Source organism: Acipenser ruthenus, chromosome 33, assembly GCF_902713425.1.
Source record: "Acipenser ruthenus chromosome 33, fAciRut3.2 maternal haplotype, whole genome shotgun sequence".
In the NCBI taxonomy this organism is placed as follows: domain Eukaryota; kingdom Metazoa; phylum Chordata; class Actinopteri; order Acipenseriformes; family Acipenseridae; genus Acipenser; species Acipenser ruthenus.
Window position 1 is genome coordinate 10,002,173 of NC_081221.1, and position 15,141 is coordinate 10,017,313.

General features: G+C 38.4%; 1 protein-coding gene across 3 annotated transcripts in view; it reads right to left on the bottom strand.

Annotated features, from left to right (window-relative positions):
- Positions 1–10,833: 10,833 nt before the first annotated feature.
- The window catches only part of tlk2 (tousled-like kinase 2), a 55,549-nt gene continuing 51,241 nt past the window's right edge, over positions 10,834–15,141 (bottom strand). For all 3 annotated transcript variants that reach the window (XM_034909359.2, XM_034909358.2, XM_059006576.1), the window contains one exon: positions 10,834–13,532. In XM_034909359.2, the coding sequence (XP_034765250.1) occupies positions 13,359–13,532 (174 nt within the window). In that variant the 3' untranslated portion in view covers positions 10,834–13,358. The remainder of the gene's footprint in view (positions 13,533–15,141) is intronic.

The window sequence follows — 15,141 nt, forward strand, 5'->3', positions numbered from 1 at the left end:
TAGGAAAGGCAATACAAAGTGCAATAAAGCATAAAGCATAGATTTTAAAGCCAGAGAGGTACAAGTGCATTAAAAAACATAGCCAACCATGGAAAACTGGTAAATGCATAGTATAACCATAGGAAAAGCTATTTGTTTATTGTATTCCAAATACAACTAGAAGTTGCAAGCAACTTCACTGCTTCCAAGGTTATAAGAGTTATAAGCTAGTTTTGCACTCTACCTTAAGGAGAGGTCAAAGGTCAGGGTCAAGGCAATTTTTGAATAGCGCATATGTGTTCCTATATGTGTTCCATAGTAACCATTACCCGATCTGCACTCTGTAAGGAGTTATAAACTAATTTTGCATTTTACTTTAAGGACAGGTCAAAGGTCATGGCCAAGTTAATTTTTGAATAGAGCACATATGGGTTCATTTGTGTATTATATAGTAACGACAACACTGTCTAAACTCTCAAAGGAGTTCGAAACAAGTTTTGCATTTGAGCTTTAGCAAGGTAATATGTGCAAATATGTGCAATTTCACCACAGCTGAAATTTGATTGGCTCACGGTGGCCATGTTTTTTTATGTAGTGAGTTGCTTTGCACAAACTTGATAGACAACCTTGCCAAGGCTACGTATGCAAAGTCTGGCTTCAATCGGCATAACAGTTTCAGAGAAGAAGACGTTTGAATATTTTTGACAAATCCAATATGGCTGCCGAACCATGTGACCAATCGACTTGTGTTGAACAAATCTAAAGATAGGCCATAAGGGTAGTATGTGCCCCAAGTTTCACATCTGTACCATAAGAGGTTTTGGAGAAGAAGATTTTGTTAAATTGGCTAATATTCACGAAAAATCCAATATGGCTGCCAAACCATGTGACATATGACTTTGTTTTCGCTCTGACACAACATCCCAAATGCCTCTACCACCACTCTATGAAGATTCACGAGTCTACAATATTGTACCTTAAATGAATACTGCAATATGTGCAAATATGTGCAAATTGACCATGGCTGAAATTTGATTGGCTCATGGCGGCCATTTTTTTATGTAGCAACTGGCTTTTAACAAACTTAATAGACAACCTTGCCAAGGCTATGTATGCAAAATTTTGCTTCAATCGGCATAACCGTTTCAGAGAAGACGACGTTTGAATATTTTTGACAAATCCAATATGGCCGCCAGACCATGTGACCAATCGACTTCTCTTGAACAACCGTAAATCTAGGCCATGAGGGTAGTCTATTGCACCAAGTTTCACATCTCTGCAATAAGCGGTTTCGGAGAAGAACATTTTTTTTGTTCAAAATTCTCAAGAAATCCAATATGGCCGCCAAACCATGTGACCTATGATCTTCATTTTCGCTCTGACACAACTTGGCTTAGGTGCTTACCACCCTACCAAGTTTCGTGAGTTTTTGTGCAACCGTGTTGATTTTATGGACATATGAAAATTTGGCTTGGAAAATCCAATATGGCTGCCAAATCATGTGACCAATCAACTTAATTCTTTCGTTGACATTAATTTCCCATAGTCCTCTACTACTGTATGAAGTTTCATCACTCTACCACATTGTACCATAAAGAAACACTGCAATATATAGCTGAAATTTGATTGGCTTGCAGCGGCCATGTTTTTTTATGTAGCGACTTGCTTTGAACAAACTTGATAGACAACATTGCCAAGGCCATGTATGCAAAGTTTTGATTCAATCAGCATAATTGTTTCAGAGAAGAAGTCATTTGAATATTTTTGACAAATCCAATATGGCTGCCAAACAATGTGACCGATCGACTTCTCTTGAACAACCGTAAATCTAGGCCATGAGGGGATTATGTGCACCAAGTTTCAGATCTCTCCTGTAAACCGGTTCAGAGAAGAAGGTTTTTTAAAATTGTCAAAAATTCTCGAAAAAATCCAATATGTCCGACACATCATGTGACCTATGACCTTCATTTTCGCTCTGACACAACTTCCCTTAGGTGCTTACCACCCTACCAAGTTTCGTGAGTTTCCGTGCAACGGTGTTGATTTTAGAGATTCTTTGAAAAAAGAGTGGAAGAAAAAAAAAATCCTAACAAACAATAGGCTTCCCAGCCATTTTTGGCTAGGAAGCCTAATAAACAAAATAAAGCAGCTGTCAGCCAACGCCTTGATCCCGTGACCTTTTTCTGTAGCCTTAGGTTAGGTTACATCCAACTGCATTCTTTAGTGCCATAACTAAACAGCCATATTCAGAATCCACTATTTATATAAACATAATACCAGGCTTGAACATCTAACATAATTAATCCTGACATTGTTAACCCTAACCAATACTTTAAGTACAGTGCAGAAACCAGGACACAGTTGGAAATTAAGTGGAGATTAGGACAGAGAGATGGAGTCACTTCTTCACACAGAGTGGTGAGGGTATGGCATGGGCTACCCAGTCATGTTGGCGAGGCAGAATCACTGGACTAATTGGTCTCCTCTTGTTCGTAAATTTTGTAATGTTCTTATGTATTAGTTGGGCTAAACATACATTGTGATGTCATATTTGTCAAATACTAAAGAAACAAAATAACAAACGTTTTGTAAGACATTGAAAAAGACAAAATATTTGTCATTGAATTGAACTTTATTTTAGTCTTTCTAAATTCAGCACGATGGAGTATGGATTATGTGTCATGGTAGTGTAATATGTTGTTGTTCAGAACATTAGATGTGTCTAAATGTGAACCCATTGCTCATACCACAGATCCTTTTGCTAAGGTCAGATCCTGGGATTTTTCAATCATTAAACCCAAAGTTCCTTTAAAATCAGCCTAAAAGAACAATTCTCCCAAATTTGACTGGAAGAGTGATAGAACAACTGCTTTAATCTCCCTCCCCCCCCCATCTTAAAGACCCTTGACCTTTTCTAATGTTCTTCTGGTTTCTGCCAACACTGTGCCTAAACATGTTTTTCGTTGCTCCCAAATTTCTACAGCAGAGAAATTCACAAGCACAAAAACAGAAAAATAAACATCATATTGTATATAGGTACATCATTTTTGCTCCTAGACAAGCCCAGCAGATTCATGCAGCTGACTTCAAAAAGACCTCTGCATCCAACTGCCAATAACAGATTTTATGGAACACATTTTCCAGAGTATATTGGAAAGTGACTCCCTTGTTAATCCCTGTGGAGGTTCAGAAGAGGCTGCCAGGCATTGTCAGATACTAATGATACATTTTGGCATTTAATCAAACAAAACAAAGAGTGTCCCTTTAAATCATGAAAATGCTAAATTCCAGTTCTTGTAATCAGTTACTCTCCTCATTACCATGCAATTGTGGTTTTTCATGTGACATCATCACAGCACGATGCGGCCATACTGGCGGTCAAAAAGCATTGGCGGGCAATGACAGTTTAACTAAGTGTGGTCGTTAAACTTTCCATTTTACAATGCCAGATGTGTGTTGTGCTGTTGGGTGCATCAACTGAGACAGACAGGAGGGCAAAGTGGATTTCAGCCATTAGCAGGGCAACAGAAACGGATCCCCGTAACCCAAAGTCGAAGAAGACAAACTCGACTCCATCTCGGTACACACATTTGTGTAGTGAGCACTCACAAGGTTAGTCTCAGTAATATATTAGTAGTTAGTTCTGGTGTTACATTATTATTATTATTATTATTATTATTATTATTATTATTATTAAGTGTAACACGCTTAATTGTATAACCAATTTTTCTGAAATATTTATACACTCAAAGTTAGTGGAGATTACACTTACACAGGTTGGTGATTCCCAGTCCTTACATAAAATATTACCATACTTTACCATTAACAGAATGCATTATGCTACATTAATTATTTTACTGAACTTCAATATGAAATTATGGAACCATTAGTTTATAACATATTTAATACACAATAATAAAAACTGCATTCATCTACATGTAATTTTAGGCTACTTGAAAACTGAAGGGTAATCATTATGCATGTACCGGTAACATATTGTAGCGTTTCTACGCAGTGCGCAGGATAGAAAGAGACAACACGCCGTTTCCAAGTTCAACGCTTTATTTATGAATCTCTTTCAGAAACCACTGCTCTAGCCACTTGCTCTGCACTGACCACAATAAGCGTGCAATGCCCCCTTTTATACCTTAGCCCCGCCCCTTTATTCTAATCGGGTGCCAGAGCGAACAGCTATCCCATTGGTCCCCAGCCGCACACCAGGACCAATGGGCACACACACAACAAACAGCCAATGACAGGGACAGCTCACACAGCCAGAGACAGAGCAAGCCCGCAGCTACAAGTAATACAAACGGGAGGGGGGTGGGGGGAGGAACACAATACAGCGGCATTAACAGACAGTACAAACAAGACGGAATACAGTACACAAACGCAATACACGGATCGCTACAATATTGTTAATATGTTGTGCTCATTGTTGCACAGCATAGAGCCCTAGTACAGTCTCTGAGCTTAAATGTTTAGCTGTCACTCGCTAAAGTTCATTTTACAGGACCATAAAAAAAAAAAAAAAAACAAGATTCCAGTTACTGACGCTTTGTAGAACAACGTTTTTTTTAATTTTTTTTTTAATAGTCTATTTAACAAAATATGTTAAACGTTTAGATACAAACATAGAAATACTGTATATAATTCATATTAGTACCGTATTTTTAAACAAACTATTGAAAATGTATATTTTCTCAATTGGTAACATGTAAGTAAAGTTTTCTTAAAAAGGAAAAAAAGGGCAGTAAAAAGCACCGGGGATGTGCACAGTAGGGGTCACAGATTCCAAGCATCTGGCACTTATTATATGTTTCTAATCCCTGTCGAGGTGAGAAGTGTGTTTTGTGATTGCCAAAACATTCCATTTTGGTGCGGTATCCGCATTGGCACCCGCAGCAGTGAGCGTGTACCATTGGTTTGCAAAATTTTGGCTTCATAAGTGTGGACTCGCATATACTCTCGTGCGACCCGTTGAAGCGAAACAGACATTTTAAGCTTATAGGATTGTACTGTTTATTTAGTGGTAGCAATGAGCAAACTGAAGCAGATAATCAGTTTGGTTGAAGCCTTGAAGAAAAAAAGCAAAAATCTTTCTTCTGATGACTGAAAAACTCAGTAAAGCACGGAAAATACGTTGACAGCACCGAATGTTAGTCCTGCATTATCTGCATTCAGTTGCTCTTCCAGGATTGAGCACGCAAATGCACATTTATACATGGGTTATTTGAAGCTTTTATTGCTGTTGTGAACTATCTGGCTGTCACTGTAGTTGCTGTTCTGTCTCGATGCCAGTGCGCTGTGTTTATTCATTAAAAATTTGATTGCAGTTTTCTAATGTGACAGCCTAGGTGCTGTGAAACAGGAAAGAACAAAAATGTAGCACTCCGATAGGCTGAAACACTTGGCAGCATGTTGCTGCACAGTCGTTATAATGGGATGGCTTGGTTCAGTTTTGCATACCATGTGAAAGATTTCTGGGGGCGCTCCTGGTGCGGAAGATACCGTTTTTGCATTAGCCACCATGGTTGTTTTGACCGCCAGTATGGTGGCGTAGCCTGCTGGGTTCACATGACTGCAACACCTCAATATGAAGCCATGCGGAATTCTGATGCCAAAACTGTAACTACAGGGCAGCAGTGTGGAGTAGTGGTTAGGGCTCTGGACTCTTGACCGGAGGGTCGTGGGTTCAATCCCAGGTGGGGGACACTGCTGCTGTATCCTTGAGCAAGGTACTTTACCTAGATTGTTCCAGTAAAAACCCAACTGTATAAATGGGTAATTGTATGTAAAAATAATGTGATATATTTTAACAATTATAAGTCGCCCTGGATAAGGGTGTCTGCTAAGAAAGAAATAATAATAATAATAAATAATAACTTCTTGTAACCGTATTAAGTGGGTCCTAAGATTAGCACAGGTTGCTCTCTCCAGGTATAACAGATAACTGGCCAAATTCCAGAGAACCGTTGAATAGTTTTCAGAACTCATGCAAAAGTTAGATATCAAGATGTAGGCACTTAAAAAAATGGACGGATTGGAGCATCATTAGACTGTGATAAACATTTACAAGTTTTATTAACATTGATTGGGGGACACTGCTGTTGTACCCTTTAGCAAGGTACTTTACCTAGATTGCTCCAGTAAAAACCCAACTGTATAAATGGGTAATTGTATGTAAAAATAATGTGATATCTTTTAACAATTGTATGTTGCCCTGGATAAGGGTGTCTGCTAAGAAAGAAAGAAAGAAAGAATAATAATAATAATAATAATAATAATAATAATAATAATAATAATAATAATAATAATAATAATAATAATAGGATTCAATTGATCTAAAACAGTGGCAGTACCAGCATTCAAAAAAATACCTGGGTATCCAGATACCTAGAATAAAATGAGTTGTGTTCTTTCTGTGGAGGATTCCAGAGAGTGTTGCATTTGCTCTGCCGCTACAACAAACCCTACTGACCAGGCACCTGGTGAGCTCAAGTGGACACCTTCAGGGCTGGTCTTTGTCCTCCAGAAGCCAGTAGCTCGCTGACATCCACTCCTGAGTTGCTGGGTGTAAAGAGGCGATTCATTGTGTGATCGTTGTGGGGTTATTGGAGTGACAGAACATAATTAGACATTCCAAATTGGAGAGAAAATTGGGGGCAAAATAACTGGGTAATTGTAGCTAATAAAATAAAATGTTCTCTTCCATGCACATCCATTAATTATGTAGCTCTCAAATTTGCTGTTTAGCAAACATGTATTTTCATTTTAAATCAGTGTATGTGGTACTACACTAGGTTAAAGAAATCTCTGTTTGCAAGCTATGCTTTAGTCCCCACCATTTCACTGTCTTCCTTCCTGTATATAACCAGTCAGCTGCTTCCCCTAATGACTGACATGCTTTCAAACAGTAATATTATTCAGAAGACACTGCTGTTGTGAAAACCAAGGAAGTAAAGCAGGAACAGACTTCCTGGAAAGCAAGGCAAGCAAAGCAAAGCGAGAACCTAGAGTAGTGCCAGAAAATACCATGAACTCAAACCCCAAGATATTTTAAACCCCAATGAGTAAGCCAAGTTATAACTGGCAACATCATACATACGGCTTATTTCTTTGAGGAAAGGCTTGCTACAGCAGTTGCTAAGGCACAGATGATAGCAGAGTATGACACTTAACAACACATTATGTCCATTGCTCCATTGACAGGACCCTTTCCCAATGGCTTGCCATGTTAGAACTGTGATGCACAAAAGCTGCAGGCAGAAATCCAGAGGATTACAACACGCTACATCCAATCAGTAGTTAGTCGCATATATATTTATATATTTTTTCTTTGTAGCTGAGCTACCTCTATAAAACAACAGCCATATACCACACATCCTTGAGATTAGGAGAGTATAGGAAGCTAGAATAAGAACATAGAACATCCCAAACTGGCTGAAAAAGTGGATAGTGAATTTGGGGGGGGGGGGGGGGGGGGGGAAGAGAATACAGCTGAAACAATTAAATTCCAGATCGATTTTTCATGGAGAATTGTTTCTTTCCTTTTCTCATTCCCGTTGCCATAGAGGTCCAGAGGGGTGACAGAGAGGGGCAGCAGGCCCTGGAGAAGGTGAGGTCCAGTTGACGGCCAGCTTTGTGGGTAGTAGGGGATGGAGAGAGAGAAGTTGAAGGAGTGAAGAAGAGGAAGGAATCCGGCAGAGTGGGTGACGGATATTGATATCACCTAACAGGAAAGCTGGTAGACAGAGAGGGGAGGGAGGAGAGGAGATAGTTGAGTTCATCAAGAAAGTGAGTGAGAGGTCCAGGGGGACGGTACAGTACAATTAGCAGGAGTTGACAGGGAAAGGTTAGTTGGACAGCATGAAATTCAAAGGTGTTAACAGAGTGAGGAGGTCAGAGGGGACAGAAAAGAGTAAGGAGGGAGAGAGAAGACCAGTCCCACCTCCCCGTCCAGTGAGACGCAGATTATGGGACAGGACGTACAGAGAGGACAGGGCAGCAGGAGTTAGTGTTATCAGGAGACAGCCAGGTTTCAGTGAGAGCAAGGAAATCGAGAGGTGGGAGGCAAAGGCAGATATGAAATCAACTTTGTTAGCAGAGGAGTGACAGTTCCAGAGGGCACCAGAGAGAGGGCAGAAGGGGAGAGAGTTCAGATTGGTTCAGATTTTCTCCAACAGCCTCTCCTCACAGCTCTTTGGTAGAGAGGCTGTTCGGTTGGCTGGCGTACAAATAGGCAAGCTGTCTATTATACTAACTAGATGGATAAAAGCTGTGTGTAAACCAATCCAATTGCAAATCAACCTCTATGCAATTAAACCACACTCACCTGGTACTAATCACAAACTGTAAAGCACCTAATTAAACCACCACCTTTATAATGTTACTTAAATACAGCTAATGTTAATTACTTGAAGCAGGATCACTTACCTATCTGCCTCTGATTCTGGTTACCTGTAGACTGTATATCGCAGTCCATCTTCTACTGATGAAGATCAGTCATTTACCTGAGAGAAAAACTGTGGTGCTTTTTACTGTCCCTGAATGGTACTGCATGTAGATTGCACACAGTGATTACACACATTTGGGATATTCCCAAGCCTTGTGTTTCAGACATTTTGTGTTTTCAAATTCCAAGGGAGAAATATGCATTAAAAACAGCATGTTGGATCTATCAGGCCACGTGTATCGCTAGTCCCACCTGCAGACCAGATGTGGAAATGGGAGCCTTCTTCATCAGCAAGGCCCCTGAAGGGTTAAAGTGCCTGCCTGCACAGATGGTTAGGTTAAACGTTGAGAGCAGGAAAGGTGGGGGTATGGAAGCTGACCCTTTCCTATGGAAATTGCTTATCCAATCAATGTTAATAAAACTTGTAAATGTTTACTTATTGAAAGTATCACAGTCTAATGATGCTCCAATCCGTCCATTTGTTTAAGTGCCTACATCTTGATATCTAACTTTTGCATGAGTTCTGAAAACTATTCAACGGTTCTCTGGAATTTGGCCAGTTATCTGTTATACCTGGAGAGAGCAACCTGTGCTGATCTTAGGACCCACTTAATACGGTTACAAGAAGTTATTATTTATTATTATTATTATTATTATTATTATTTCTTTCTTAGCAGACACTCTTATCCAGGGCGACTTACAATTGTTAAAATATATCACATTATTTTTACATACAATTACCCATTTATACAGTTGGGTTTTTACTGGAGCAATCTAGGTAAAGTACCTTGCTAAAGGGTACAGCAGCAGTGTCCCCCACCTGGGACTGAACCCACGACACTCTGGTCAAGAGTCCAGAGCCCTAACCACTACAAGTTGAATTCTTTATCAAATCAGCCGGACTGTTCTAGTTTAAGTATCTCAATGCAGTTGATCTGGCCTGTGTTTTTCTTATCTAACACATAAATTAAACATTTTTTCTTTCCTTGCATGGTGGGTGTATATGCATGGGGCTTTATGTTGTCCAATTAAATAACTACTAAACTTGGGGGGGGGGGGGGGGGGAAACACATTTTGCACATATTTATTAAAAAATCACTTTAACTGGAAAAAACTGAAGATACATTTAAGTTGAAATATAAAAAAGCAGATTTTTACTTTGAAAATTGGAAAATGTATAAATGTACTTTAAAAAAAAAAAAATACACATCTAAAATGTACAAATGTCAAGCAGACAAATGTTTGTCAACTTGAGTTTCTTAATAGTTTTACCTTTGCACATTTATCTCAGTCCTGTAAACAGGCAGGGGACCCTTGGGCAATTCAGGAGCCCTATTTTCATATATTTGTGGATCAAAATCATTACACATGTATTGTGACATTGTGAAATTAGCAGTATGGAGCAGCGATCCCGGAACCCAACACACCTGAAAATTATCCTGGGGTCAAACATTTTAAATACAACTTAAGATGGATATATTATTTACAATAAGTTGTTTTAAATAAATATCTGTCTACCCTACCATTGTATTTACAGCTTTGGCAGGAGATATGTACACCACTGATCTGTTTGACACAGTGGATCATTTTACTTATTTTTTTAGACCTTATAGCAATACTAAACAAAATACATGCCACAAGGTAACAAATAAAAATACAGCAGAGCTACACTTGCATTGCAACTGTGATTGTAACTGTGTGGACAACAAGCCATCGACTTGGATCCCAGTAATAATAATAATAATAATTATAATAATAATTTCTTTCTTAGCAGACGCCCTTATCCAGGGCGACTTACAAGATATCACATTATTTTTACATACAATTACCCATTTATACAGTTGGGTTTTTACTGGAGCAATCTAGGTAAAGTACCTTGCTCAAGGGTACAGCAGCAGTGTCCCCACCGGGGATTGAACCCATGACCCTCCGGTCAAGAGTCCAGAGCCCTAACCACTACTCCACACTGCTGCCCTGTAGTTACAGTTTTGGCATCAGAATTCCGCATGGCTTCATATTGAGGTGTTGCAGTCATGTGAACCCAGCAGGCTACGCCACCATACTGGCGGTCAAAACAACCATGGTGGCTAATGCAAAAACGGTATCAGTGTTTCAGGGGTTCCTTTGAGCCAACACCCCCCCACCCCACCCCACCCCCCCAGTGTGAGAAATGAAACTATTAACATCTATCTTTCCACTACTGTTAGTTTACGCTTACACCTTAAGCGATGGCTATAGTTTAAACAAATATATTTGCAATTTGTATGAATGGATTGTAATGCTGTTCATTGTCACAGCTCTGCATTTTCTTTGTTTCTCTAGGACTCTGATGGTACAGAGGGAATAAAGAAATCTCGGAAAAGCAGCCTAACTTTCAACAAACTGGTGGTGGCTGGCTGAAAAAAAAAAAAATCTAGTCAGGCTCTCTGGCATTTAGTTACACTGGCTAGGATACAGTAGTATATATGCCAGTATCTCCTATCTAAAATGATTTGAATCATTGCTGTGTTTTTAAAAAGTTTGAGCACAGCAAGGTTCATATAAATATGTTCCCTACTAAAAACCATTTCAACTACTACTATGATGGCTTCCGACTTTTGCGAATCATTTTGTAGTTTCTTTTATTACATGATGTTAACTAAAAGATCTAGATTATGTTCATATAGTTTTTTTTTTGTGGGTGTGTTTAATTATGTCTCAATTTTAACATTCTAAGTGATGCTAAACTAATTTGATTTGTGAAGCTGCTGCTAACAAGATGCAAATTAAGTCTTATTTTATTTTTTCTTTATAAGGAAGCCTACCCAGGTGTTGGAGGTGATACTTAGAAACAAATTAGTCTTACTTTTACCTCTGGTCTTATATTGAAAAAGCCATTGCAGGGAACTAACTACAAGAAAGTTGAAATGGACTTGAGTCGAGAATATATTACTATGAACCTTGCTGAGTGCAAACCTTTTAAAAATAAGTTTCAAGGATGTAATGAAATATAGAAACAAAATAAGAAATGGAAACCAAATCCCATGATGTTTAAATCTGTACTCTATTTATTCTACCTTCACTAGTGGGCATGTATTAAAAAAATAAACAGGAGTAAACGAATAGCTAGCAGCAACTATTTTACAGGACCACTAAGGCTACACAAACATCTGTAAATATATTGCTGGGATAGAGTTCTTTTAGAAAATATTTCAAGATTCATTTTATTGCCTGTGTAGAATCACTACGATCAGTGAGTTATTGCTCTTGGGTCATTAAGAAGTCAGTAACAGCGTGCAGTCATGCCTTAACTGGATGTCTGCTAGTACTTTTCAATTCACTCCTGTAAACTATGCAGCAAGGGTCTGAACATGGACTAAAATGACAGCTTTTTTTGTTAGCATAAAAATTACAGCTACAGTGTTTCGACCGCTTAGCAAACTCGTTGAGAAGATTTGCCATGATCAATTAATCAATTCTTTTACCAATGCTTTTACCACGACCATATTATTTCCCTTGCATTGTTATTTTACATTACAAATACTGTGTGCCAATGTGAAATGCTGACAAGCCAAAGCTAAGACAGAACATTTAGTTAAAAACTTGACATCAAATATATCACTGTCCATGAATTAGGAAATAATTTGTATGTACGGGTACAGTACCCCTGCTGATATGCTTGGTATGATATGCTTTGATTCTCAAACTTTGAAGCCGCCATTTTCACTGAATAGTTACTGTATAGTAAGTTTGCCCACAAAGTTGCCAGCATTTTAATTAGCAAAATAACTGCCTCATAAAATGCATCTACTGTTGATGCTCCATGACAATTCCATAAAAGGTCTGTGAACTTAAAGACTTAATACATATCTGGTACTATATATAATGGTACACACAGGAAACGTACCTCTGCATGAATTCTCTTTATATGCCATCAGGCAGCAATAGAAGAATACCAACAATAATAATTGTGTCATATTTTTTAAGTGGCCTAATTGGGACCCTGGTCTGCGTTAGAATAATTTTTATTACATAATGGTACGTCGCGTGTGAGCTCAACGTGGTCTATTGCGCAGGTGTATATTTTTTTTACTAAAAACCTCAAGATTTACACCTACAGACTTGTGAAAAGGCCATTAATTTTAGAAAGCAATTGGAATAAGTTGAAAACATGGATCTCTTTCAATATTATTTAATGGTTTATACGCATTACCCCCCACCCCACCCCCCTTAATTAAAATCCAGCCCCAAATTCAAAACATGTGGCTCTTTATACATTAAAAGGCCAGTTTCCAGTTTGGTTTCTGTTAAAACAGAATTGATAAACGCAATCCACAAAGTGTAACCTGTTCACTTCAGGAGTCAGCCCCTACCTCCCCTTAAAAAAATAATACAAGGGATTAAAAAAAAATAAAACTCACTAATTCTAAAACCACCAACGGGTAGTCGCAAACTTTCAAAGGCAAGGGAGTAAAATGCAATTGTTCCCAAGCCTAACACTTGTGCTTAGATTTCTGAGAAACAAAAGATGTTGACTAACAACTTTTATGAAAGAAACAAACTAAATCAACATCTCAACTTCAGTTCCAGAGGAGTTCAATTGAAGATGATCATAAATAGATCTGTTTCAGTCTTTCAACCATCTTAAGCTGTTCTGATTGAAGTAATCCATCAGAATGATGGTATCTAGTTTTTCACCAGCAGCCACAGCTTCTTGATAATAAACCTCATCCTCTCTCTTTTCCTCTCTGTCTTGCACCCTAATGGATACATTTGTCTTGTCGAGAGTGGATGTTTTCATGCTGAAGGAAATGATAAACACCTGGTCGACAACTCGTTTTCTCAGCCATTTCCAACTAGAGTTTCTTTCTTTCCCCCCCCCTTCTCCTTTTTAAATTTTACTTGGACTTGAATCTTCTTTGCCAACACTGTTCAGAGCAGCAGCTCAGTTTGAAGCACTGCTATTGGAGGAGCCAGATGTCGAAGGGATGGCAGTTCCAGGGGCACCTGTGGTGGAGACAGATTTTCGGATGTGAGGCATCAAGTACGGATCGCTAGCCAACTGGTGGACGGCTATCCGATCCTCTTTCCGGTATGCCAGGCAGCGGCGGATGAATGCCTGAAAAAACAAAACAAAAAAAAAAAAAAACAATAATTTAAAAACAAATACAAGTGCTAGAGAAATGGCATTATGGGGCAAAAAGGAGCCACAACCATAACACTTTATAACTGGTTCCGCAGTATAAAGGGTCACCTAATTAAGGAGCAATGTATGGTTTTAGATACCCAAATAAAATGTAAGGGCTAAACATTGCATTCATTTTCTTTGCAAAAGGGAAATAAAACTGTTAATGTTAAACAACTTAAGTTAAATTACTTTCTGGGGTGTTAGTTGTTTTGTTACAATAAAAGCTTCATTTTTCTTTTGCAAAAAAAAAATAAAAAATACCCGTATTCACTTGACTTTTACTGGTAGATTTTAACACATATATGGAATGAAAAATGTCAATTTGTTTTTCTAAACTGTTTTTTTTAAATTGTTCTCTTCCTTAAATTGACAGGAAACAGTCTCTCTCTCTCTCAGTCTCTCTCTCTCTCTCTCTCTCTCTCTTGGAGCTTGGCAAATGAGCCAGGTGTAGAACTGCTCAATCTGCAATGTTTCTCAAAAGGTTGGCAGCCACTACACATCATTAGGTCATACTGAAATGCCTTTATACAACAGCACCACCTTCTGAATTGAATTTGTAATGCAGCCATTTTGCATTCTCATGCACGGACAATGTTAGGTCATAGACGGAATAAGGTCTGCACACAACAACTTGCTTAAATACAATTAGTATCTATTAATCTTACAAAACAAGTAACAAAACAACTTGTAAGGTTAATTTAGGGACTCAAATCTCAAACGCGTGCCTCCATTGTTTGATAGTATGTAACATTAGCAGTATTTTTCTGTTTACCAAAAATGTTATTTATTGTTAGTTTGCATTACTCAAATGAGTGACAATAAAATTACAATCTGGGTTCAGATTTAGCATGGCATGATGATGTTGAAAAAGTTTTGTGCAAACAAGAAAAAATATCTCAGTCCAAAAAAAACTCTGCTCTTATTACATTTCTTTTACCTCACCTTCTCCGATCAGCGGCTATGGACAAGCCAAACTCCACTGATCTTTGCCAAGAAGCCTAGAGGCCATAGTAGTTGTGGTGGTAGTAGTAGCAGTAGTTATAATAGTAATTATAATAATAAGAAGAATAATAACAATAATAATAGTAATAATAGTAACAACAACAACAACAACAACAACAACAACAACAATATAACTGTATAAGCAAGGCTGAAGTTTTAAACTCCAGATTTTAAAATTCCATAAAATCTTTATTAAAATAGGATGTTGGACGTGGTTAGATATCCTGGATACAGAGACACTCAGATTGGTGGATTGGCCTTTTAACCCTTTGCGGTCCATTTATTCAGCGTGTCTCAGGCTCGTCAGGTCCAATTTATTTTCACACACGCAGTTTATTTTAGAGTATTTTTTTCACAGTAAAACAGGTTTAAAAGGCACTGCATATCAACAGGACACTCAGTACTGCATCTCCAGCCCCGCCCCACCCCTTGTTCGCTGTATTTTTCACATACCTCTTCATAGTCGTGCATACCGACAAATCATCTCCTGATCACTCGTTTTATCACCAAACTCCTCAATAATGAGATCCAAGTCATT